General features: G+C 36.5%; 2 protein-coding genes and 1 long non-coding RNA gene across 3 annotated transcripts in view; 1 reads left to right on the plus strand and 2 right to left on the minus strand.

Annotated features, from left to right (window-relative positions):
* LOC311090436 (NACHT, LRR and PYD domains-containing protein 3-like) overlaps positions 1-12,303 on the minus strand; it is a gene marked incomplete at its 5' end in the record, with an annotated part of 32,482 nt that extends 20,179 nt beyond the window's left edge. The window contains 7 exons of the mRNA XM_084125693.1: positions 2,335-2,505; positions 3,186-3,359; positions 7,435-7,605; positions 9,796-11,626; positions 11,721-11,916; positions 12,181-12,252; positions 12,298-12,303. Of these exons, the coding sequence (XP_083981819.1) occupies positions 2,335-2,505; positions 3,186-3,359; positions 7,435-7,605; positions 9,796-11,626; positions 11,721-11,916; positions 12,181-12,252; positions 12,298-12,303 (2,621 nt within the window). The remainder of the gene's footprint in view (positions 1-2,334; positions 2,506-3,185; positions 3,360-7,434; positions 7,606-9,795; positions 11,627-11,720; positions 11,917-12,180; positions 12,253-12,297) is intronic.
* Positions 12,304-12,466: 163 nt separating this feature from the next.
* Positions 12,467-13,425, plus strand: LOC311091627. The gene is made up of 3 exons (XR_014608131.1): positions 12,467-12,637; positions 12,715-12,779; positions 12,952-13,425. It is a non-coding gene; the product is annotated as an uncharacterized lncRNA (long non-coding RNA).
* Positions 12,868-16,346, minus strand: LOC311091626 (uncharacterized protein). The gene is made up of 4 exons (XM_084127628.1): positions 16,141-16,346; positions 14,648-14,776; positions 13,953-14,057; positions 12,868-13,602 (listed from the first exon to the last, which is right to left on the minus strand). Exons 2-4 carry the CDS (start codon positions 14,704-14,706, stop codon positions 13,248-13,250), a joined length of 519 nt encoding a protein of 172 aa, XP_083983754.1. The 5' UTR covers positions 14,707-14,776; positions 16,141-16,346; the 3' UTR covers positions 12,868-13,247.
* Positions 16,347-24,655: the final 8,309 nt, after the last annotated feature.

The raw sequence follows: 24,655 nt of genomic DNA on the forward strand, positions 1-24,655 counted from the left end.
AATGTTTTAACATCTTAAAATAACACTAACTCATTTTTTAATAACTCTTTTTAGAGAAAAATGCTATTTAAACTTATTTCATTGATGTTTTAACGTTTAATATGTAATGAATGTACATATGTCTTCTTTAATAAAAAACACTGATCTCATCTCTGACTATGTCTTTATTTCTTAAAAAGTTTTAATATACACCGTTTAGAACTACTGAACATGGCAAATTTTCCCACGCTTCAGATGTTCAACCCATAAGGAGGCGTGGCACAAGTCCGATTTTCCCAGGGTGTACGTACAGCCCATAAGTGGGAGGAGCTAGCGTGGGAAAATTCCCACGGTCAAAAGGGGGCGTGGCTTAGAGGGCCATCAATCACTCAAAAGTGACACATTGTGTCCCTCTATACTCTCTCTCTTGTTCAATTTTTACAAGTTACAGTATATGCTGCACCACAATTAGACATTTTACATTTTGTGAAATACGAACATTGAATTGAAGCAGTTATGAACATTTCTGATTCTGATGTCACAAAAAACATTGTTCTGCCTCTACAGTAACTGAAATAATTATTGACTGTCTGTCTTAACCAAATATTTAAAGCTTGATATTACGTTTTAATTGTGTGTTTTTAATTTGCCATTTAATTTTATTACTTTGAATTGTTGTGGCTCTGTGTGAAGCTGAAGAAAAACCTGCTCTGTGAGGAAATATTATTATCTTCAGCTAACATTACTACTAAAAGCAGGGCTCCAGACTGCATTCTGCGACCAAAATTTGAGAGTGTGTGACTGAATTTTACATCCAGTCGCACATGTGCGACCAGTAAATTTACAGGTTAAACGTGGAAGGGGCGCGTCAATGAATCCGGAATGTGTGGCAGGCCAATGATGAGTGTGAGAAGATTTGGGAATGGCCACTGTAACTGGCTAATGTGTGGAGGGGAGGGTCCTAGAGATAATCGAGCGTGCATAAACGTCTGTGGGAAGGAAACTGAGACAAATATCAATGTCACAGACACAGTCGGATGATGATGATTCAGAGTCAGAGGTTTGATAAAGGCCCGAACCTACCATTTTCGGGAAGACTGGCGGAGATAATTCAGCTGGTTGAGGTACTGTAAGGAGACGAACTTAATGAACTGCGAATGTTGCAGTCGCTTCCCCAGAACTGCGGCGAACACGAAGTTTGCAGACAGTGCTGGCACTTTGCAGTTTAAACACAATACGCTAGTTAGACATAGTCTCAGCCTCAAGCATAGAGTATGCCGTGACATGTTAATAAATTAAAACAAAATGAAAGCGGAAAAAACTGCGCTACTCATTTCTGCTTCACGGACCGTTTAATGGTTCGAACCAATAATAGACAGCGCAGAGCTTCTTACGCCAGTCGCGGGCCGATCTCGATCACGCGACACCGTTACATCGTGGAGATCCAGTGAAGAAATCCATTCAGTTTGCAACAGAATTAATAACATCGCTGCGAGATCCAGTGAGAAACATTCAAATTCGACGCAGAATTCTCTGTTATAAACCATATCAGATCAAACAGCACTGACGTGGAAACCAGGAGAAACGTGCCATGAACAAACAAGTTATAGAAGGCTTTAGGTCCACAGATCAGCAACATTCACAATGGATTTAATGTAGTAACACTAACTGTAACTATGGAATACTATGGTTATAATAACAGTAGCCTACACATCTTTTTCCAGCAATTCAAAACTATAAAATCATATTTAAATGTTATTTTTAATGTGTTGACCAAAACATTTTTTCTCCATCTTTTAAAGATTGTCCCTATTTATAAAACTAAAAGTTTCAAGAAGTAGGAAAACTCACACTTATTTAAAAAAAATAGATTAAATTACCATTGTAAACAGAGGACGCTTATTGGCTATTTTCACTCCCTGATATCTATTTTGGTCACTCATTTTGCTTTTGAATTAATATTAAGACATTATGAATGATAATAATTAAAGTTAACTTTATCTATACACCTCAAATTAGGCTCAGTGCTTTGTCATCCCACAGTGCTACCAAATACTTTCTGTAGAACTTAGTGCTGCTGCCCTCAGATGTTAGTCTGGAGCTCTGTGAACTTAATAAAACACATTGTAATTTCTGTACGTTAAGTCTGTTTATTATCAAAGCATTTGTCAGTAATACAGTTATTTTGGGGAAAATGTGAACAATTGCATTGCAAGGTGATTTAAGGTGTGCCCCTAAATTTTCTGCTTGCGCTCCAAAAATGTTAAGTCAGGGGCTACAGCGCTCCTAATAAAAAAAGTTAGTCTGGAGCCCTGAAAAATGAAGTAATATTATAAATAAATGAGCAATACTCACGTCAGTGTGTTGAGTTGACAGTGTTTATCCTGCAGTAGAGCAGAGATCTGATTCACTCGTGTGTCTCCTAGTTTATGTCCACTCAGATTCAGCTCTCTCTGGAGTAACGGGTTTATACCCACAACTCTATTCACATACTGACAGGCTTCCTCTGCAGCAGGACTCAAAAACCTGCAGAAGAGGCAATTCAATTCTCTACTAAATATCTGTTGCATTACAAAAAAGATTGATACAATAATTTTTTTTTCTTTGAACATTTAAATACACAAATAAATATAAATGTAAAAGAAACTCATAAGAACAGAAACATCTCACAGAGCAAAAGGGCAAAAGCTCACTAGATCATGGTTTTCAGTATGAATACAGAGTGTGAAATTAAGATCTTTCTGGCTTTTAAGCAGGAGGAGTGAGAAACGTCCTCACAGAGAAAACTGGCTTGTGAAACTGCATGTTTGTGAACATCTGGAGACTCATAGACCTGCTGTAGAGAGATGCAGTGAATCTGGGCTTGATGGAAAATTATTGTGTTCAGAAAACTATTTCACTAAAAGGTTATCTAGAATTTTGATGAGAAGTATGCACAAAAATAAAACTGTTCATTTTATCAAGGTATACTCCAGAATAACAGCCCATATACTGACCCATAATGTCTATTTGACCTTTAGCTCGTATCACAACTAAACTGTGTTGACGGTTATCATCATCATGACAGAACCTGCAGCATCTGATCTGATCTTGATCATTTTGATGCAAAAAATTGTCATGCTAATTGTATAGTTAAAATAATATATTAGTTATGAATATTTAGCCTCCATATAACTAATTTAGTTAATTATTTGATCCCCTCTCACCTCAGTGTCTTCAGTTGACAGTCTGGATCCTGCAGTAAATCACTGAGCTGCTTCACTCCTGATTGTCCAGGATCATTTCCTGTGAGATCCAGCTCTATCAGGTGTGAAGGGTTTGATCTCAGAGCTGAAGCCAGAGCTTTATAACCTTCTTCTGTCACACTGCAGTTAAAGAGTCTAGAACAGATAGGAAAACATTAAGCTGATTAATCAGTTAAACCCCGAACAATATAAATCCTTAAACTTGAATTTTATGTTGTTCTTTGTACAAATGCATTGAAAGTTAGTTGCAAAAACTGAGACCTGAATATGGAGGCAAACAAAATGCACAGAAATATTTAATATGTTAGACATCAACATCACTTTCGAGATTACAATTATCTAAAACTGTGTAAGCCCGTTTATCGGTCCAAATGGGGGTTTCCGCCAGAACGGGTGAAGGTCTCTGCGTGTTACTGTCTTTCCGCGTGGCAAAGTAATTTAATTCCATTTAAGCTTTTATCAGACTTAATTTTAGCATGACCTCAAATTTAAGTTAGATTGCCAATTGGTTATTGGTCAATTATATAATAGTTTAGCAATATATTTGATTGTTCTATTTAACTCTTTACTTATATTTTACCAGTTCATATTAGGAAGCTATGTCGCTCAGAGGTCCTCTCGCCTTGTTTAACGTGGGTCTCATGATCACAATCTCGCCAGCTTCGGTCACTAAACAGAGGTAATTGCTATATACCTGAGATCGGTCACATTCACGCTTACACAATCAAAGATACTTTGGTATAGCCCCCATGATTGCATACACTTGAAATTAAAGTTAAGTTTACTTCAGTAGAGGTATGGCCACTACTACAGATATAAGTCAACCAACTTTACTTGTCTTATATTAGCTTTGCATTGGCCTAAACGGAAATTCACTTCTTGTCTTTGCAAAACATGTACACTTGAATTAGGGCCAAAATATTAGTCGTCACTAATCTGACGCAAAACTTGCGGTAAAATACGAATCTGTTTAATCTACTTCGGGAAAACAATCTCGAATGGGAATGGTAATATAGCAAGAGAGTTCAAATGTTAATTTCCTTTGTTTCCTCAGAGAGTTGCCCTCTCTTCCAGTTCTTCCAGTTTATCTAGTCTTACAACTGTACAGGTCTGAAAGTCTGTGATCTGAATGATTCACAACAAGTAACCTGTTAATGGTCGGAAAATGAAAAAATTAAAGTTTGGGAATGGCCTAATTAACCCCCTGAGGTCGACGGTATCGCCGGCGATACCAGCTCGCTTTTTTTTTATCAGTGTAAAAGAAACTCATAAATACTCTGTTGACTTTGATTTTCCATAGGAGTTTCATACATCAATCGATTCTGTTAAATGTGTATTATTTTTGTGTATACTCACAATAAAAACAAAGTGTTCTGCTTTTTGCCAAATAAAGAAAAATAAACATGAAGCGAGTTCTGCCTTCTCTCTGCCAGTAAAGTCCATTCTGAAACGCGTCCGAAAATGAACAATAACTGAGCGAATACTCAGTCAAACAGGCATACAGACACACAGGTATGAAGCTTGAATTCTCTTCTTTTAAATGAAGTAATTTATATAAAAAACAAATATTCTCATCTTGTGAAATCTGTATTAAAAGAGAGCGATTCCAGTCGAGCTCATTGCAGCTGATTCAAATGTAATGTGACTCTGCCCACGGAGAGCGCACGCTATTCAAACGCAAATGTCTGAGGCAATCCACAGCGCAATCCTGTGAACGCCCCCATATCAGCTCGAGAAACACAAGTTTATTCAGATCATTACTTGTTTACACCGTCTCGCAGCGCTGTGAGGAATAATAATAATGGAAAATGTACCTCAGAAGTGCGGATATATCGAGGAGCGAGCTGAGGAATGCTGTAGTAAGTTTTTTTCCTTCTCACGTGAATCGGGTTTCTGTTTATGAATGAATTAACGGCAGAGATGCGCGCTCTTTACCACAGCTCACAAAAAGACAGTTTAAATTTAAATCGCATGTGTGAATGAATGATGATGTTTTAGCAAACTGTATTGCTATACTGAGATGAGTAAAAATCGACTGAAATATGTTGAAATAAAATGTAGGCTATTTGTATAAGCAACGTATTAAACTGCAAATTAACATATGCCCTAATATTTCATAAAAACAACGTTACAGTCAGGCGAAATATGAAAGACAACATTTTGTTGACTAGATTTGGGTACAGTTTTTACTGTAGAATATACTGCCACATCAAATAAGCTTTTGTTTAGCAATTTCTATATAAAATACTATTTTTGTCAAAAATAAAGTCATCAACTAAGATGTTAGCTGTTCCAATGTTGGCTATATTCAAACTACTGAATACATAGATAAAATGTAGGCCTATAATAATTTTTTTTTACAAAGAAAGAGTACACTTGAAATATTGTTGAAATTGTAATTATTGTTGTAATTGTAACCTTTTTAATAAAATAGCAAAACATATTTACAAGATAGATGTAAGCAAAATCTTAAATGGTCAATATAAGTCTTCTTCTAAATATATCTTTTGTCCTTGCATTGTGGCTCAGTCAGTGTCACACCTGAATGAATGGCTAATTATGGGTGGGACATTGTATTCTAAGGTGTAAACCACTCCTCGTTCACGCCCCCCTCGCATATTGGCTTTCCAAGCAAAACCTGTTTTGCATCAATTTAAATCAATGTATTGTTTTATGTAAGCAAGTGTGTTATTAAGCAAGACTATTTTCACATAATTTTGAAGCTAGAACTCGAAGCGACAACATCCATTAGTCAAAAGTATTATTGACACATATTTATTATGAGTTTTGTGGTCTTATTTCAGCAACTTTCATTTTTATTTTTTTCAATAACCACGCATAAACATTATTCTCTTAAAAATTCAAAAATATACATGCATGGTGATCACATATTTTGGTAGCCCTGTTTGTGCTATATAGAGTGAATTTACACCTTTGCCATTAACATGTTTATAAATAACTGAAAAAAGCACAAATGTCAGTGCATGTCAGAACACCTCCAGGGCCCAGAAAACCGCTCAGACTCCAGAGGGTTAAAGTCCAGACTTCAACTCCATTGAAATGTGGAAGTACGTGAAACACAGCTCATGCTGGAAAGTCTACAAATGTCACTGAGCTAAAGCAGCTTTGTAAGGAGGAGTGGGACAAATGGACCAAAATACCTTCACAGTGGTGTAAAACACTCATAAACTAGAGGAAGTGTTAGACTAGACTACCTGCAAAACTAAAAGCAGAATCAAAGATACACAGCTCCCTCGAAAGCACTAAAATACATTAATCCTGTCGCATAAAATATTAAGAGAAGTGATTTTTACAAGACCTCACCCTCCATTCTGTGGCAGATTTACCAGCTCTGACAGAATCATCTGAATTCTGACTCAACACTATGTATGCAACTAATGATTACATCACTGAAGTATAAATTATTATAAACAAAAACAGCACAATTGATGTGTTAACTTATAAGAAGTAGAATATACATATATAGAAAATACTTTATCCACTAAATATTATAATCCCTTGCAATTATTTGCATTACAGTGCAGTACCAGGTGTTAAAGGGATAGTTCACCCAAAAATGAAAATTAGCCAATGATTTACTCACCCTCAAGTCATCCTAGGTGTATATGACATTCTACTTTCAGATGAATACATACAATCAGAATTATATATAAAAATGTCCTGGCTCTTCCAAGCTTTATAATGGCAGTGAATGGCAGTATTTTTTTCAAGTCCATCAAAGTGCATCCATCCATGATAGAAGTGCTCCACACGGCTCTGGGGGGTTAATAAAGGCCTTCAGGAGTGAAGCGATGCGTTCGTGTAAGAGAAATATCCTAATTTAAAACTTTATTGACTAAAATAACTAGCTTCCGGCCTTTATTAACCCCCCAGAGCCGTGTGGAACACTTATTTTACAAGAAAAGATATTTGCCAATGATCCTCAAGATCTGTAGCTCTTATTCTGCTATTTAATGTTAGATCTTTCCTTTTTTTTATTGAATGTCACATCAATATTACTCAATGTAAAAAAACACAACAACAATAAAATAGCACAATGACAGGATTGATATGGTATACCCACGTTGTAACAAATAAATAAAAGATCTTTGAATTTTTCACAAAAGTTCTCTCGTGCTTTTGCCTCCGACATCGCCCTGTCAGTCATCGCACCTCACTCCAGTCATGTGACTCCCGTGGCTCAACTTACCTCAGTATTTCCAATTTACACTTTATATTCTTCAGTCCAGTGCAGAGCAGCTTCACTCCTGAATCCTGCAGAATATTATTGTTCATATTCAGCTCTTTCAGATTGGTATCTGATCCAAGAACTGCAGCCAGAGCTGAACAGCTTTTGTCTGTTAAGTTACAATCATTTAACCTACAATGAGTCACAACACAGAATTAGATGAAACACACACAATACATTTTCTATATACAAATATTAAATACATTTTCCATTTATTGTTTACATAAACAGCACATACAGCAAAGAGGCTGAGTTAAACTAACATTCATCTTCACAAACTACTATTTCCTGTACATTAGTGTTTTTTATTCAGTGACAAATATCCTAGATAAAATTAAACATGTTTGAAAAAATATTTGTGTAAAGCTTTTATATCTAGTATTTATGTCACCTGAGTGAGTTTAGGTTCTTGCCACTGTTGCCTCTGTCTTGCTTAGTTGGGGACACTTAGTATTCAACAGTATTATTGACTTGACTGCACCGACACCATTATATGAGACAGTTCACACTTTTATGGCAAGTTAAAGGCCTTTCACTATAATTCTAAAAATGTACATGCACCTTCATTCACATGTACATGTCTTTTTGACATAAAATCTTTAATGATTTAAGTAAAGCTAAGATTACTTAAACCTAAGGACCTAAGAAATGTTATTTGTTTTTAATATTTCAAGATTAAGGTCAACCGATGGCTGATGCCGATATCTTAGAGAGCAGGGTGGCCAATGGGTGATATATCATTAATTTAAAGATAGTAAAAAAGCATCCATAACAATTGCTGATGTGAAATTTATAGTTATTTTACTTAATTACTAAATTAGAAATATATATTTAAAAAATTTTATGAAAAAAGAGATTTAGAGCGATAAAAAAATGTAAACTTTTTTGCTGAAAAAACATCTTAAAATGTGTACATCAAATATGATACAACAGGCTTTTGATAAATGTTTTATTTGTAAATCTCTCAATCTACATATTGCATTACATTATTATTACATTAAACTACAGAATTACTCATAGAAATAAGCATTTAAAATATCAGATTACTGGGTGAAACAGAAAGACAACTAATATATGATGTGGTAATATATATGTACTTTAAGTAGGTTGTATTATAAAAAACTCAATATTTTATGCTATAACCTTTCAGAATTTCATCTTACTTTTTGGCAATATAAATAACATCTGTACCAAATTACATTTTTTCCCCCCAGTTTGGGTATATGAATAAAATATGTATTTTTCTTCCACAAGTATGAGTATGAGCTAATATATATAATTCTATATAAGTCATACAAGTCTGGTGTATCATATGATACAAAACAAACATGCAAACATTTTTACATGGTATTTTATATTTTGTCTTAAAGGGGTGGTTCAGGATTTTGGACATCAGACCTCATTTCCAAGTTAGCCTAGGTGTTATTTATCAGTGGAGACAGTTTGCAACATTTTTCACCCAGTCCTTCCAGTTGCATAGTTCACCGGTGCTAGGCTAGCGCAAGTCAACGGTATCTGCCTAGCCTGACATTAAAAACTGTTTTACCCACTCCACAGTAAACCAAAAGCAAATAAATTATAACGCCAGACTATCGATGTAAATGTCTGTTGAGAGAATAATGTTAGAAATCAAACTACTCTTGCATCTCAATGATCGCATTACATTTACAGGGACTAGTTTCTCAGCAGCGGCGGAATTTTACTTTCCTCCGGTTAGTAGTACTGCGCCCGAAAAGTAAACACAACAGGTAAATACACTTGCGAGATTGTCATGTGAACCGGCTCTCTTGGTTGCCTAGGTAACTTAATATCACTCTGCCGCTGCTGTAGACTGTGCTAATAAATACGGGAACAATGTATAACTATTGCAATGCGATGAAAGGGTAGTTTGATTTCTAACATTATTCTCTCAACAGACATTTACATTGGTAGTCTGGCGTTATAACTGATTTGCTTTTGGTGTACTGTGGAGTGGGTAAAACTGTTTTTAATGGCAGGCTAGCATATACCGTTGAATCGCGCTAGCCTAGCACCGGCGAACTATGCAACTGGAAGGACTGGGTGAACATTTTTGAAAACTGTCTCCACTGATAAATAACACACAGGCTAACTTGGAAATGAGGTCCGATGTTCAAAATCCTGAACCACCCCTTTAAGGTTTGATAAACTGTCTCCACACACACACACACACACACACACACACACACACAAGCTTTACAGGTATAGGTTCATGTTTATGATGGGGAATCACTATAGAGTAATGTAGATAAATGCATTTTTCAGATGTGAGCTAAACATGAGAAAGTATATTAAAAGACTTACAGAGCTCTTCTGGAGGTTTTGATGACTGCCGATAATCTAATGAGACACTCGTCTGATTTCTTGAATTTCTGAAGCTCAAACTCCTCCAGCTCTTCCTCTGATGTCAACAACACAAAGGCTAAAGCAGACCACTGGGCAGGTGAAATGTCACCAGATGAGAGACTTCCTTTGCTAAGGTGGGACTGAATCTCTTTCACCAGAGTTTGGTCGTTCAGTTCATTTAGACAGTAGAACAGATTGATGGATCTCTCTGCAGGAAGATCATCTTCTAATTTCTGCTTGATGTACTGAACTATTTCCTTGTTGCTCTGGTCATTGCCGTCTTGCTGTGTCAACAGACCTCGTAAGAGTCGTCGATTGGACTGGAGTGACAGACCGAGGAGGAAGCGAAGGAAAAGGTCCAGGTGTCCATTGTCACTCTCGAGCGCCTTGTCCACTGCAGTCTTGAGTAAATCAATCATGGTTTCATTTCTGTTTTCCTGTTCTGTAGACTCATGATCAAACACACTTGTCTTGTTGATGTCTAGAAACAGATGTGCATAAAGGGCTGCAATAAACTCTTGAATGCTCAAGTGAACGAAGCAGTACATGGTACCAAGAACGATCCCTGTTTCCTCCTTAAAGATCTGGGTACACATGCCTGAGTACACTGATGCCTTATAGACGTCAATACCACAGGCTTCCAGGTCTGTGTCATAGAAGATCAGGTTGCTTCTTTCCAGCTGATGAAATGCCAGTTTCCCCAGTGAAAGGATGGCGTCTTTATCCCAGGAAACATCTGGTGCGTATTCTCCATCATACTTTCGGTGGCTCTGCTGGATCTGAAAGCGGAGAAAGTGTGTGTACATTTGTGTCAGAGTCTTGGGAGCGTCTTCAGTGTTTGATTCCTGCAGTGTTTTAGAGATCGCATCAGCCTGAGTGTTTTTCACATCATTATTTCTTTTCTCCTCCAGAATGTTCTGGAGAACCGTGGCTGAAATCCAGCAGAAGACTGGGATGTGGCACATGATAAAGAGACTCTTTGATTGTTTAACATGATCTATGATTGTGTTGGCCTGATTCTCATCAGTGAATCTTTTTTTGAAGTACTCTTGCTTTTGTGCGTCACTGAATCCTTGTATCTCTGTCAGCCGGTCGATACAGTCAGGAGGAATCTTACTGGCAGCTGCTGGTCTGGTGGTGATCCAGATGAGAGCGGAAGGAAGCAGATTTCCCTTCATGAGGTTCGTTAGGAGAACATCCAGAGAGGCTGGTGACGATACATCACGCCACGTCTCATTACAATCAAACTTCAGAGGAAGGCGACATTCGTCCAGTCCATCAAGGATGAACAGCACTTTGAACTGATTCCTTCTTGTAAGGTTCAGTCCTTTTGTCTCTGGGAAAAATTGAGTTATAAGGTCCATCAAACTCAGTTTTTCTTTCTCCTTTAAGTTCATCTCTCTGAATGGAAGAGGAAATATGAAGCGGATATCTTGATTTTCTTTTCCTTCAGCCCAGTCCAGAACAAACTTTTGCACAGAGACTGATTTCCCGATGCCAGCAACTCCTTTTGTCAGTACAGTTCGGATCTCCTTGTCTTGTTCAGGAGCTTCAAACAAATTTGTGCATTCAACCTGTATCTCTTGTGCTTCATGACGCCTGGAAGCAACTTCAATCTGTCTCACCTCATGTTCAGTATTGACCTGTTCACTGCCGCCCTGAGTGATATAGAGATCTGTGTAGATGTTATTCAGAAGTGTGGAGTCACCTTGCTTCGCAATTCCTTCAAACACACATTGATACTTCTTCTTTAGGCCACATTTCAGCTGAGGAATGAAGAACAGCTCATCTAAACACAGGAACAGACAATAGATAGTTTTAGTCTTCATTTTCTCTCCTACATTTATAAAAGAAAATCAGACAGATGATCATGAGTCTCTAACCTTCTAGAGCATCAGCAGCTTCATCTTGCTTCATCTCTCTCAGGTAATGTAGTGTGAGATCAAGAGCTGATTCTTTGATACTGGATCTGTTCTCATTAAAGTCCTTCACAAAGTGTTGTGTGTTCTCTTTTTGTAATATTTTCTTAAACTTCTCCAGCTCATTCTTCAGAAATGTGATTATTTTTCTCTCAAGATCCTACAAACAAAAGTAAGAGAAAAGACAGAGTAACACAATTTAAGGCAAATTGTACATCTACATTTGGTCAACACTATTTATTCAATAATTATAATACATGTACATAAAAAATCCATTTAAAAGACTAACATGCTAACAATGTTGAGCTAAAATGTGTTTAAAAGGAAAAATAAGTGATCAAGAAAAAAATTATTAAATTTCTTTGTTCAATAACATATTTGTTAGTTAGAAATATTAAACACTTATAAAAAAGTGTTTTCCTACCTGGAAGATTCCTAGAAGATTGTCTTTGAAATTCTTGTGGTTCCCGTGAGTCTGAACGTCTGAGTTTAATGTCTCATATTGAAGCCTGTAATCACATTAGTAAAATAAAATACTAACTGACATTTTACAGAAAGAGAAATAAGCATTAGCTGTGAATACTCTGACAAATATTTGATCTAAACATGTTTCATGATTGGTATTCACTGATACAACTTTTAAACACAGTCAATGTGTGACAAAAAATTAGTAACACAAAATACTGTAATAGGGTAGGAGAAGGACTACAAATTGGATGGACTACAAATCCCATGAATTAAGACACTATAAAGGGAAACCAAACTGGTTAGACTTCCTCTTTGTGGTACCATGTGGCAAACAGGAAAAGCTGTTTGGTGTCTTTCAAGGCTGTGTAATAGCAGATGAAAAACCAAGTTGATTATAGAACTGAAGTGGGAAGGTAAGGGTTGTTGTGATTTATGAGACCATAGTGAGTTTGTCTAGTTTTAATATGTTTGTATTTGTTTTCTGTTTTAGTGTTCTTTTGGGAATGGTGTTGATTGGTGCCTCAGAGAATTAAGCAGATATATTTGAGAATACAGGTACTGATATTAATTGAATTATTTAATAGGGAGATTTGGTTTTAAGTTTTATTTTTATTTTATATTTGTAAATTGTTTTTTATGTTTTAGTGGTTTTAAGGTTTTATTTAATCCTTGTAAATATTTTATAGGGCAAATATCAATGTGTATTCTTTCTTTGTTTTCTTTACAGATGATGCATGATTGCCGTTTACTTTATTGAAAGCATTGGTGGCTTAATGGGTGTCTGAAGAGATGACTTTAATGTTGAATTGGGTCTTGTGTATGGAAGTGGTAAAGGGATTAATTTAATTGTCTTTGTTTGTTTTTTGTTTTTGTTTTATTTTGTTTTTGTTTTGTTTGTTGTGGACCTACAACTGACGGTGGGGTTCCCATTTTCTGGTATGTGATTTACTCTGTAAGGTTTTGGGAACAGATGGTAGTGCTTTGATTTACTTTACACTTGTGGAGGTTGGAGTGAAAGTGTGTTTATTGATCTTGTGAGTGTGCACATAGTTTCAGAGCAATTTCCATTGGATAGGATTGGGAACCCTGTTGTCTGTAACGGTTACAATTTTGTTTGTTTGTTTTTTTATTCTCTTTGCCATCTCTGATTACCCCATGTGCTTTTTGTGAATCTTGTATAATAAACTTTGTTATATTTTGCAACAAAACACACTGTGGTTGTGGCCCTTTCTGAGTTCTCCTCATCCCTTGTGAGATGATGGGGTTACAATACCTTTTATTAGATGATGGTGTTTTCTCACTGAAGTCTGGTGGTCTACCTTTAGACTGATCACTCTTCAGAGACACAGAGCTGGACACATGTGAGCCTGATCTTACACTGATGACACAAAGAACAGAGAGAAAACACTTTACTACAGGAGATACTTTAGTCTCATTTGAAAAGGTTTAATGCTGCAAATAGTAATCAAATGCAGTATAGCTGTGCATTTGTCCATTTATGACCATGTTTGGATGGATGGACATGTTTAGTTGCATGATCTATTTTCCATAGTGAATTTATGCCTCCTTGTGGCTGCCTGTGTAATTGTGTTACTGGAATGAGTTTCATAAGATTCCCAGGAATTGAGTTTTATTGTGACTTGTAGTTTTACTCAGTCAAGTTCAATCACATACACCACTGTGGGAAAATAATACAACAATATAATGTACTGTAAACACACAAAATACCTTTTATTAGATGATGGTATTTTTTCACTGAAGTTTGGTGGTTCTCCTTTAGACCGATCACTCTTCAGAGACACAGAGCTGGACACATGTGAGCCTGATCTTACACTGATGACACAAAGAACAGAGAGAGAGAAAACACTTCAGTAAAGGAGGATCTACTGTGTGTGAAACACATCTGTGTCTTAATCTAATCCTCCACAGAAATACACACACTCACATAATCAACAGTTTTATAGTTAACAATAATTTTATTTTACTGGCTCACATTAGTTGAACAATTTATTTAATATACATGAGTGAGATTAAATATGTTGAGGATTTAAAAGATACTTGACCATCATTTATGAAAACATGTCAAGTTTTTGTTTATTGACAGAAAAGAGAGCAGAAATGTATAGTTACATAAATAAAAAAATATAGTTGTTTTTCTAATGTCTATCAATAATTTTATGATCTAAAAACTAAAGTAATTTATTTGGATTAATTCAACGTCTAGAAGGTTATTAACAAATTATTAACTGTGATATTTTCTATAGAGCAAACAGGGCTTTATAGATAATTCCAGTGTTAATTTAAGAAGTTCAAAAGTTGTGCAAAGCATTTGCAAATATAGAACAATTCTTAAAGTTTGGTTATTGACAGGAAAACACAAAGTCCAGTCGAGTTTAAACTGATGAAAACAGACGCAGTCTTACCTGTGTTTCTCTGAGAGACTCATCTGAGAGAGAGAGTCCTTTCCTCTTTCCTCTGACATACTGCAGCTAAACTGACACTGAAAACTGATCAGCACTGCTTTCTGGAAACACTCAATCCTTCAGCATCACCTGGAAATGACACCATTTTACACAGATGAAGAACATCTTATCTAAGACAATAATGAAGAATGCGGAGTTATCAGCAACAACAGCAACAGCAAAAACAATCTATAAAATAAAGTGAGTTACAGACAAATATATTGCCGTGTAAAATAACCGAATGGACTTAATCATTTCTGATTGTTTAATGAGTTTAACTGACTCTAAATATACATTCATTGGGGAACAGAAATTTACACTGTGCTGGGAAAACTGAACCCAATTTGTTGAATTCTCTATTACAATATAATATCATTTTACAATCATTTTTACACAATCTTTATTAATTGTTGAATCGTTTGTCATTTAATCATTACTTCAAGTTCACAATGATGGTTGATTTCATTACTTTCAAATGATCCTAAAATATCCGATTAAGTAGAAGTAACTAAAATTATAAAATAAATACTGTATAACTACTAATCATAATTGCTATATATGAACTGAAATATTCAGTTTAATAACAGCAGATTGTTGTTCATTGACGTCAGGCTTCATCTGTCTGTCTACTGTAAATGTCTGCTTCAAAAATACTTTCATTTCACATCACAAAAACAACAAAAACGAGGAAATGTAAGAACTTTCAAAAACATATTTGTTTTCAATAACCCTTTATCAATAACGTTTTTTGTGGTTTAACTTCAAACGATTGTCATTTCTGGCAGATTCTTCGTCTGTTCGGAGTAGCAGAAGAACAGCCTTCTGTAACTCAGGGCTGCCAACTCTCACGCATTGAGCGTGAGACTCACGCAATTGACACTTTTCACACGCTCTCACGCCACACATCCATTTTCTCACGCACAGAAAAATTGCGGAGCAAAGAGGTAACTTACTTTTAATATTAAACTACTTCTCAGCTCTTAGATTCCGTCAATTTTATTACGAAATTCAGACAAAAATACGTTTGGCGCTTGTAAATGTGACGTGACAGATCGCTGAGCGCCTCAGTTCAAGTGCACGTGAACCGATCATCTGTTACTTTTTTATTTAAAGACGCAGTACAACTTACCTAAAGTATACATAATATCGACCAGTTAGTGTTTTTCAACCACGGAAAGAGGTCAATATAACAGCAGGAGAACAATTATGTCACACATAACGTTACATTTACCTCAGGAAAGCCATTTAATTACCATAGCATGTTAATTGAATAGAAAAAATAGCTAGAGAGGAGATTTTGCTGAGCACTATATTACATATTTATCATATTTTTACTCCAAGCTAAACTCAAAAGTTGGCAGCCCTGGTAACTTCACATTTAAATCATGCTTAATATACAATATAAAGTTCCTAATAATTACAAATGACTGTAATGGAGAATGTATTAAACTTACTTGCAGTCTTGTCCACTAAGAAGATAATTCATCAGTATTTTAAACTCAGTAATGCTTGTTGTCAGTCCGCGCGCGTCGTTCTCAGAATCTCTTCTTGGTCTCGATGGATTGTGGATTAAACACATAAATGGCCGCGAGTGTTATTAGTCAGCAACAGGTTTAGGTGTCAACAGGTGTTGTTACTTTCGTTTTCCTCTTCTTCGTGTGTTTTACAGGAGGGTTTGGAACAGCTGAACAGTTGCACACCGACACCTACTGCACTGGAGCGGGATATTATACCACATCTCTAAATCCTGTTTAAAACCTCTTAAATAGACATTTCAGCAGTGCATCTGTTATATTCCCTGTTTCTGGACTATTATCTAAGATGCTGGATAATGTATATGACTGACATCCTGAGGTTTGCATTTATTATACATTCAATCCTTTTGTTTTGTATTAGGACACAAATGATTCATGATTCACAGCTAGAACTGGGCGATATGGCCAAAAATACCATCATGATTTGTTTGTTCACAATTAAACTCCACAGAGTAAGCTACCTTTTAATTTAGGGCCCAACTTTTTTTTATTTTTCCCTAAAGCGTGTTTTTATTATATTTTTCTGGATTCTATGTTATATGTTTTACAGTTTTTTTCGATTGCTAAACGACAGTGAGCACAACTGGAGCTACATGTGCAAAACTCTAACTACAGTCTGCACTACCAACAGTCACCTGAGCTAAACAGTTCACATCACCTGCAAAACTCACTCCAAGCAACACAACTCTTAACACACAGCTCAAACACTGCACAACCCTCACTGAGATAACACACACTGTCACTCAGAACACACTGAGAGTAAAAACACTAGCATCAAACACCAATACAGAAAATACAAACTTTTCATCTTTACATTTTGAACAATTTCAATGACTTCATACAAAGTAATATTTCCTTCAAAGAAAAGAGTGACATTCTTTCACATGATTTATTTAAATTTTTTAGAACATAACAATTCTTTAAGGTAAATGAAAATAAGCAGTTTGCTTCAATAGTCTGTAGTAATTTACGGAATTACAGTAATGAGAAAAAAAAAGGTAGGAACTAAAAGTACATACGAACATGTAATGTAATGTAATTCAAACAAATAATTGAGGGGCTAATCCTGCCTCTCTCTAGCATCAGGCCACAGGTTTTCATCAACATCACATCTAATGTTCTCTCTTGCCATGCACCTGGGGAAGAACCTTCTGGAGTGCCTTATCCATCCCTGGCAGTCGTGTCCTCACATCCGGCACGCATGGCTTCCAAAAGAGACATTTGGTCATGTGGGTGGTGACCAAACACTTTCCACCTCCACCCATACAGAAAAACGATATATTGAAATATATTTTACGTAAAGTGTCGAAAATATATGTGGCATATATTCCAAATACATTGAAATATATTTGCATTGTTGGTCACTTATATTTATCATTTTGAAATATATTCTGAAATATAACAAAAATATGATGTTACAGTAAGTGTGAAATATATTTACATATATTTAACTAAAATATATTTATTGGGCCAATTTAGAATATTTGCATATATTCCAAAAATATATTTCAAATATATTTATTTTGTGTATGGGAGCCTTTCAGCTGAAATTGCAATCAGCAGTGTTTGAAAGGCACAAGGCTGAAATCTATTCTGTTTTGAATGTGTGGTTCACAGTTTTGACAGCAGTGTGTTAGCGTTTGAACAAAGTGCTGTAAATCCACAGTGTTGTGCAGGTTGTGGTTAAAGTCATGGGATAAGTGTGTAGAGTTTTGAAAACTGTGTTCAAGCAATGAAAAACGAACTAGAGTCTGGTCCACATGAACTGCTGCTGTGCAGACTGTAGTTAGAGTTTTGCACATGTGACTCCAGTTGTGCCCACTGTCGTTTAGCAATCGAAAAAACTGTAATACAAATGTATCATCAAATATGGCGTCTTTTGAAATGAATTAAAACTTTCTTTTAAATGTAATCAATTAGTTTCAGTGTGTATTTGACAGTAGTTTTCCTCAGATGAAACGGGGAAAAGCTTGTGAAGTGACTCTGAAGAGCAGCTCTGGAGATGAAGATCATGTGGATTGTCCTCATACAGTGAGACTGCAGATGCTGGTGTGTGTGTGTGTGTGTGTGTGTGTGTGTGTGTGTGTGTGTGTGTGTGTGTGTGTTTTAACTCACAGACTATGCTCTGTCAAAGTTCCCTGACATCACCATGCAAGATGTGAGATGCATCATGCAAGAAAAAAATGCAACAATGAAAAACTACATCAAGCAAGCTACTGCAAAGAAGCCCATTTGAATAGAACATTTTTGCTGTCATATATTTGAACAATTATTGTTTGGATTTGTGGTTTCTTTAGGAACTGATTTCTTGCATGACCCTATCTTAAACATTGTGTTTACTGTTTTGTTTTGAACTGGAGTGTAAATGTGAGTGTCGTTGTTTTGTTTATGTGGAATCCAATACAATAGATTTGTTTGAAATTATTGATTTATAAAAATACTTATGTTTATAATTCTGAGTATGTGATTTTTTGTGTAGTCCACTGATACTTAGGGTGGTGGGGGCCCTTGGGCTTGGGTCACTTTCGGGCCCTACCTTCTATACATTACTTTAAATAGAACAAAATGATACACACACAAGCTATGTATTAGAGCTACACAATTCTGGATAAACTGAGAATAAAAATAGAGATCACGATTCTGAACAAACAACTAAACAAAATAACAATTTATGTTAATTGCTGAAGTCTATTAAAAATGTTTTAATTAATCTTAATTATTTAAAAAAAAAACTTGGGTTTGAATGAATGATTCAATTCCTCAATCAAATACACTTGTTTCATAGATGAAACAGCATTTTTGAACGAATCTCCTGAATGAACGATTCAATGACAAATGTTTTTTTAAAAGTTATTTGTCGTCATCTGGTGGCGTAACAATATAATCGATCCAATCGTTATTTGAAGTACAAAGCTACTTTCAAAAGGTGACTGGTACTGTAGACAGTGTTACATGTTAAAAAAACGTAATAATTTATTTATATGACCACTGATTGAAGCTTGAATTTTTTTTTCCAATAAATAAATAATGATTAAAAAAGTTCAAAGTGATCATGTGTTTATTGCAATGCACAAATGTCTTGGTCAGAATGAGAATAAAACACTTATTTACCTGGAAAACATATTGAAAAACAAACAAATGCCTTGTAAGGTTGCAATCATAACAAATGATTTGTATTACATATAAATAGCTAAATCTATGAGTGTATAAATCTTTAAAAAAAACTTATTGGTAAGTGCTGACATATTGTATAGATTGTATACATCTCCAGTGTACATATAGGTAGTGTTAGGCAGACTTTGACCTACAGTATGTCTACTACATCACAAATTACAATCTTAGAGTATAATATATAACAAAATTAAATAAGCATTTTCTCATTACCATGGCATTTTAAAGATCATTTGATGTCATTTAGTACTCTATCAAAAATACATAAATAAAAACTCATAGAACATGCCTAACTTAGTTAAAATGTTGTGGTAGGCTAATATAAGATAGCAATTATAATATAGGAAGTGCCTTCAATTGCAAGAATATAGCAAAATAACTAATTGAACAAAGTGCAAGATAAATTGTGTGTGTGTGTGTGTGTGTGTGTGTGTGTAGTACGTAAGAGAGTAGGTGAGTGTTGTAGTGAAAAATCTAAACTATGCACACAAATTAGAAATGTACAGTCAATAAAATAAAATAAAAATAGTACACTATCATATCTTAAGAAAGCATGACATCAACAACAGAATCCAGAGGCTGATCATTTAAAACAACAACAGGCAAGGTAGAGAAAGAGAGAGAAAGGTAATCAGGTTATGACTTCATGTATGTCATCTCATTTTAAAGATATTAACATAGTACTATTTAGAAGTGGCATCTTCTGGATTTCTTTGCAGCAAAGTCTTTGATCAAATCAGTCAAATCCACTTTACGTAGAAGGTCACTCTCAATTGACATCAGAGATGATTTAATTTCTGCTGTACATTTGTGGATCTTAGTCTATTTTTTACTAGTTTCAGTTTCTCCAAACTGCGCTCCCCACTTGCATTTATGACTGGTAATGTCAGGTAAAGTCTGAGAGCGACATCCACGTTTGGGAAGATGGTGTGTAGTTTTCTAGATGATGGCTCATCATGGCAGATGAATTCTTTGAACTGGAAGATTTCTTCACAAAATTCATTTTACAGGCAGGGTTCCCACGGGTCATGGAATTTCTGGAATGTCATGGAATTTTAAAAGGTCTATTCCAGACATTGAAAGTCAGGGAATTTTATATATTTTTTGTCCAAGTCATGGAATATCAGGGAATTTAGTTTGTTGCTTTAAATTTTAGTTTCCATTTATCAAAATGTGGAAAACGCGTGCATGCTAGAAATAGAACCGACGCCTGAGTGTTCCAGCAACGGGAGTGTTCTCTGGCTAGAGCGCAGAATAGCGGAGTTTGTATGGACCAAAGTGCATGTCTGAGCTTGTATTGCTGCTGTTGCTTTGACATTGTGGAAAATAGAATAATAAAAACAAAATGTATTAGACTTTTTACCTGTTATTATCAATCTAAAGTTTTTTAATTTAGGCTAACTTAATTTCGTTTTTCTTTATTTAAATTTCGTTTTTTCTTTATTTAAATTTAGTTTTTCTTTAGGCCTATTTAAATTTCGTTTTTCTTTATTTAAATTTCGTTTTTCTTTATTTAAATTTAATTTTTTCTGTATTTAAATTTCGTTTTTTTTTATTTAAATTTCGGTTTTCTTTATTTAAATTTAGTTTTTCTTTATTTAAATCTACCCTTTACTGTGTCAGTAATTTGTTAGTCAGAAAAATATTAGACTACCTTAAAAGTATTGCTTAAGTTAACAGACTGTGTGCGTTTTATATCACTAGTGCAGTGTCCGTTCTCGGAGAATATAGCCCTGCTCTCATGAGGTGCGCCGCTTCCTGCTCGCACTGTTTAGCCTACTATTAATTCTGAATGTGTCGCGTCTCTCGTGTCTGTCTATATTGCACCAAATGCGACACTGCACTCCCTTGTGAAGTTGATTGGATGAACGGTTCTCGAAATAATCAAAATGCAAATGGACAGACAAACACATAGAGATTACTACCTATATTCCTTACTGAGCGCGAAGCAGCAGTGCAGCCAGCCACAGGTGCGGTTCCCGAGTGTTCTACGTGGTGCTCTAAACTGTGGCGCTGTTACAAAATAGCCTAAATTAAAGCATTTAAAGTTGGGGATAAAACATAGGCTGATTATATTTAGAATACAGTAATATATAACTGCATATAAAGGAATAAATATCAAGGGGTAAATCAATGAAAATTTCTTTATTGGTGAAAAAAAAATTATGCGACTGGTCGACCAATGATAATGTCAGTCGACCAAGATGGCATCAACCGAAGTTGACAGCCCTAGTTTAAAGACATTCCAAGCTATCTTCAGGTGTATTTCTCATGTATGTGAGGCATACACCGAGTTTCGGTTAATTTATGATGAGATGCGCTCCATTTCACATGCAATGCATGTGACCGCGCCGGCGCCTCCAGGATTATATTGTCTGCTATATATTTGCTTCTCATTTATTAAATACAGGCAATTGGTTGATGAAAAAATTATTAAAATTAAGATACAATTTATACAAAATGAAATTCACTTTAAAGAAAGGCTTTCTACAAAACAAAACAGCTCGGTGCTCCGCAAAACAGCAGCCTGTTTTGCCGTTCATTATAGGTCATGGAAATTCATCTTTTTAGTCAGTGAAAGTCAGGGAAAAGTCAGGGAATTTGACATTTGGTTTAGAGTGGGAACCCTGTACAGGTCAGTGTGGTATCTCTTCTGTAGATCTGCTGCTTTTTTATGAAGATGTTCTGCAGAGAGGGTAGATATGTTGTTCAGGAAACCAAAAGTGCTGTTGAGGTCATTATAGGACTGAAAACAGCAATCAAGTTCAGCCAGCAGCCTATCCATCACAACTAGAAACACACCAGATGAGAACCGTTCTCTTCCTGACGAGTGAACCTCAGGTCTCACCCACTTGAGTCTTGCGTTTTCTTTGTCTTTGTGTGTTGTTTGTATGTTGCTGAAACGGTGGGAGACATTGCTTTTGCTTGGTCTTCAAACACATCAAATTCATCTCTCAAACCAACAATATATTCCCGCAGTGACCTCACCAAATCAACAGCATTCCACAGGTCCAGATCCACAGCTTGAAGTGCAACACTTGTCCCATGAAAGCGTTGGAGAACATAATTCCACATAGTGCAAAGAAAAGCAGTCTCAAGCCTGTTCATTTTTTTATGCAGTGACCAAGCATCATTTTGTGTTGTTGGGTTCTGTTTGCTGTCTTCTGCAATGTTCATCAGTGACTCTTGAATATTGGCATAATTTCTGCACAGTGCCTTGGTGGCCTGTGCATGCGCAGCCCACCTGGTGTCAGAGAGAGATTTTAGTGTCTCAATGCGGTTTTCATTAGGCTGCAAACCTGCCTATACCTTCCATCTAGCTGTGGATTTCGAGCAGAAGTTGAACAAAGTCTGAATGAAATCGGCGGTCTCTGTGCAGCAGTTTACACTATAAACTCCAGCCAGATTAAGCGTGTGCGCGGCGCACGGCACCCACTCTACTAGTGGATTAATGTCTTTGATGTGAGCTTGCAGCCCGTTGTACACTCCTGACATGTTTGCGGCATTATCATAGCACTGTCCATGGCAGTTACTGATATCTTTGTCCATCTCATGTAAAACTGTGAGCACTGCATCACAGAGTGCCTTCCCTGTGTGGCTAGATATAGGGAGAAATTTTAAGAATCGCTCTTCATAGCTTATGATAAATGTAAGCTGATCAATGTGCGTCATGTCAGGAGTTGAATCAATGCAAATGGAAAAGTACTGTGTCACTTTCACTTCAGCAATGATTTCAGAAATCACTCTATTGCTCATTAGCTCGATAAATTCGTCGCATGTTTTTGATGAGAGATATGAGGGGGTTCCTACCCCAGCATTGCCATATATCTGTATGTGGGATTTCAAGAATGGGTCAAATTCACTGATCAGTTCCAGGATTCCCATGTAATTCCCATTGTCAGCTCGACCAAATATTTCACTGGAGCCTCAGAAAGCCAATCCCCTCTCTGACAGAAATTTTACAACTGCAACCACTCTTTGCAAAACTTCACTCCAATAATTGCATTGCGACTCGAACTGCTTTTTAAGTTGAGAATCTATAACTCCGTCAGCTGCTGCTCTGTTGCTGTAATTAAACATAGCCTCTCTATGACTGTCACTATTCTCGTGCTCGGCAATGCGTCTGGTTGCATGTTTCCAGCCATTATAGCCAGACTCAAAAAGGGATTGACCATCAATTTTACCCCAGCGAGCAGGATCAGTGGATAAAGAATCTGTAGTTGGACATTGTTCGGTCGCTGTTTCTGACTGAAGAGATGATGATTCATTGATGGGCTGCCCTGCTCGTGAATTCAAATCGTCTCCAACCGTTTCTTCCAGCGGGTTCGGGTTGTTGTCCTCTGGATTCTCCGCTTGCACATCAGGCTGTGGTGTCATGGGTGTAAAAAATCCAGTAATCCTTTTCATTTTACTGAGAACTTCCTTTTTGCGTTGCTGTCTTTCATTCTTTAGTTTTCTTTTAAGCGCGCCACTCTGATACCGTTTGTCCGCCATTACATCACTGTCTAACGCCTGGTTCACACCGGACGCGGAAGCGACGCGGAACGGAAAATCACACGCGGTTCGGCGCCTGCCTGTTCACACCAGACGCGTATTCTCCGCGGCGATCGACAAGCGCTTCTGCTCAGTTGTTGTTTATTCAGAGCTATTTTTTACATCATGGGTAAGTAAATAACCTTATAAAATGAATACACCATGTTTCTGTAACCAAGAAGTTTGTTCACTTCTTTTATTAATCCGTTGTCGAGACACACACGCAGCCAGAGAGAGAATATGGTAGACAGTAGTAGTGTACCGTTGAAAGACAGTAGTACCGTTGAAATATACATCCTCTCTTCAAATTTATTAAATCTATTTTGTTGTGTTTTTTCTTTGTTTGTTTTCATCTTTCTAGTCTGTTTAGATACACAAATATGATCGCATTTGTCACTCGCGGTATTTTAATTTTTGAAAATTGCTTATATTTTGACAATTGACCGGATTGTCTCGTGTTTCTTGGTGTGACTTCCTGCCGGAATTGACGCGGATCACTCGCGGCTCGCGCAAAAAATAGACCAGATGCCGAAACTGGCGCTTCACGGCGCGGGCCGGCCGCGGCACGCCGCGGCGCTCCGCGTCTGGTGTGAACGACACCATAGGTTAACATGGGCGCCGAAAGGAAGCGGCCTCCGTTCCGCGCTGCTTACGCGTCGCTTTGGCGTCCGGTGTGAACCAGGCCTAATGCAGACAGGTTTCTTCAGCGGCAGTAAACGAGGCACTACGT

Source organism: Abramis brama (assembly GCF_963993115.1).
Source record: "Abramis brama genome assembly, chromosome: 10".
Lineage (NCBI taxonomy): Eukaryota > Metazoa > Chordata > Actinopteri > Cypriniformes > Leuciscidae > Abramis > Abramis brama.

What these genes read in the sequence shown, in the direction of transcription:
- LOC311091626 (XM_084127628.1), bottom strand. Translation starts at nt 14,706, where the DNA reads ATGTCAGAGGAAAGAGGAAAGGACTCTCTCTCTCAGATGAGTCTCTCA. An exon ending in AGTCTCTCAGAGAAACACAG is followed by an intron (nt 14,058 to 14,647) that starts GTAAGACTGCGT and finishes TTGTGTCATCAG; the next exon opens with TGTAAGATCAGGCTCACATG. An exon ending in ATACCATCATCTAATAAAAG is followed by an intron (nt 13,603 to 13,952) that starts GTATTTTGTGTG and finishes TTGTGTCATCAG; the next exon opens with TGTAAGATCAGGCTCACATG.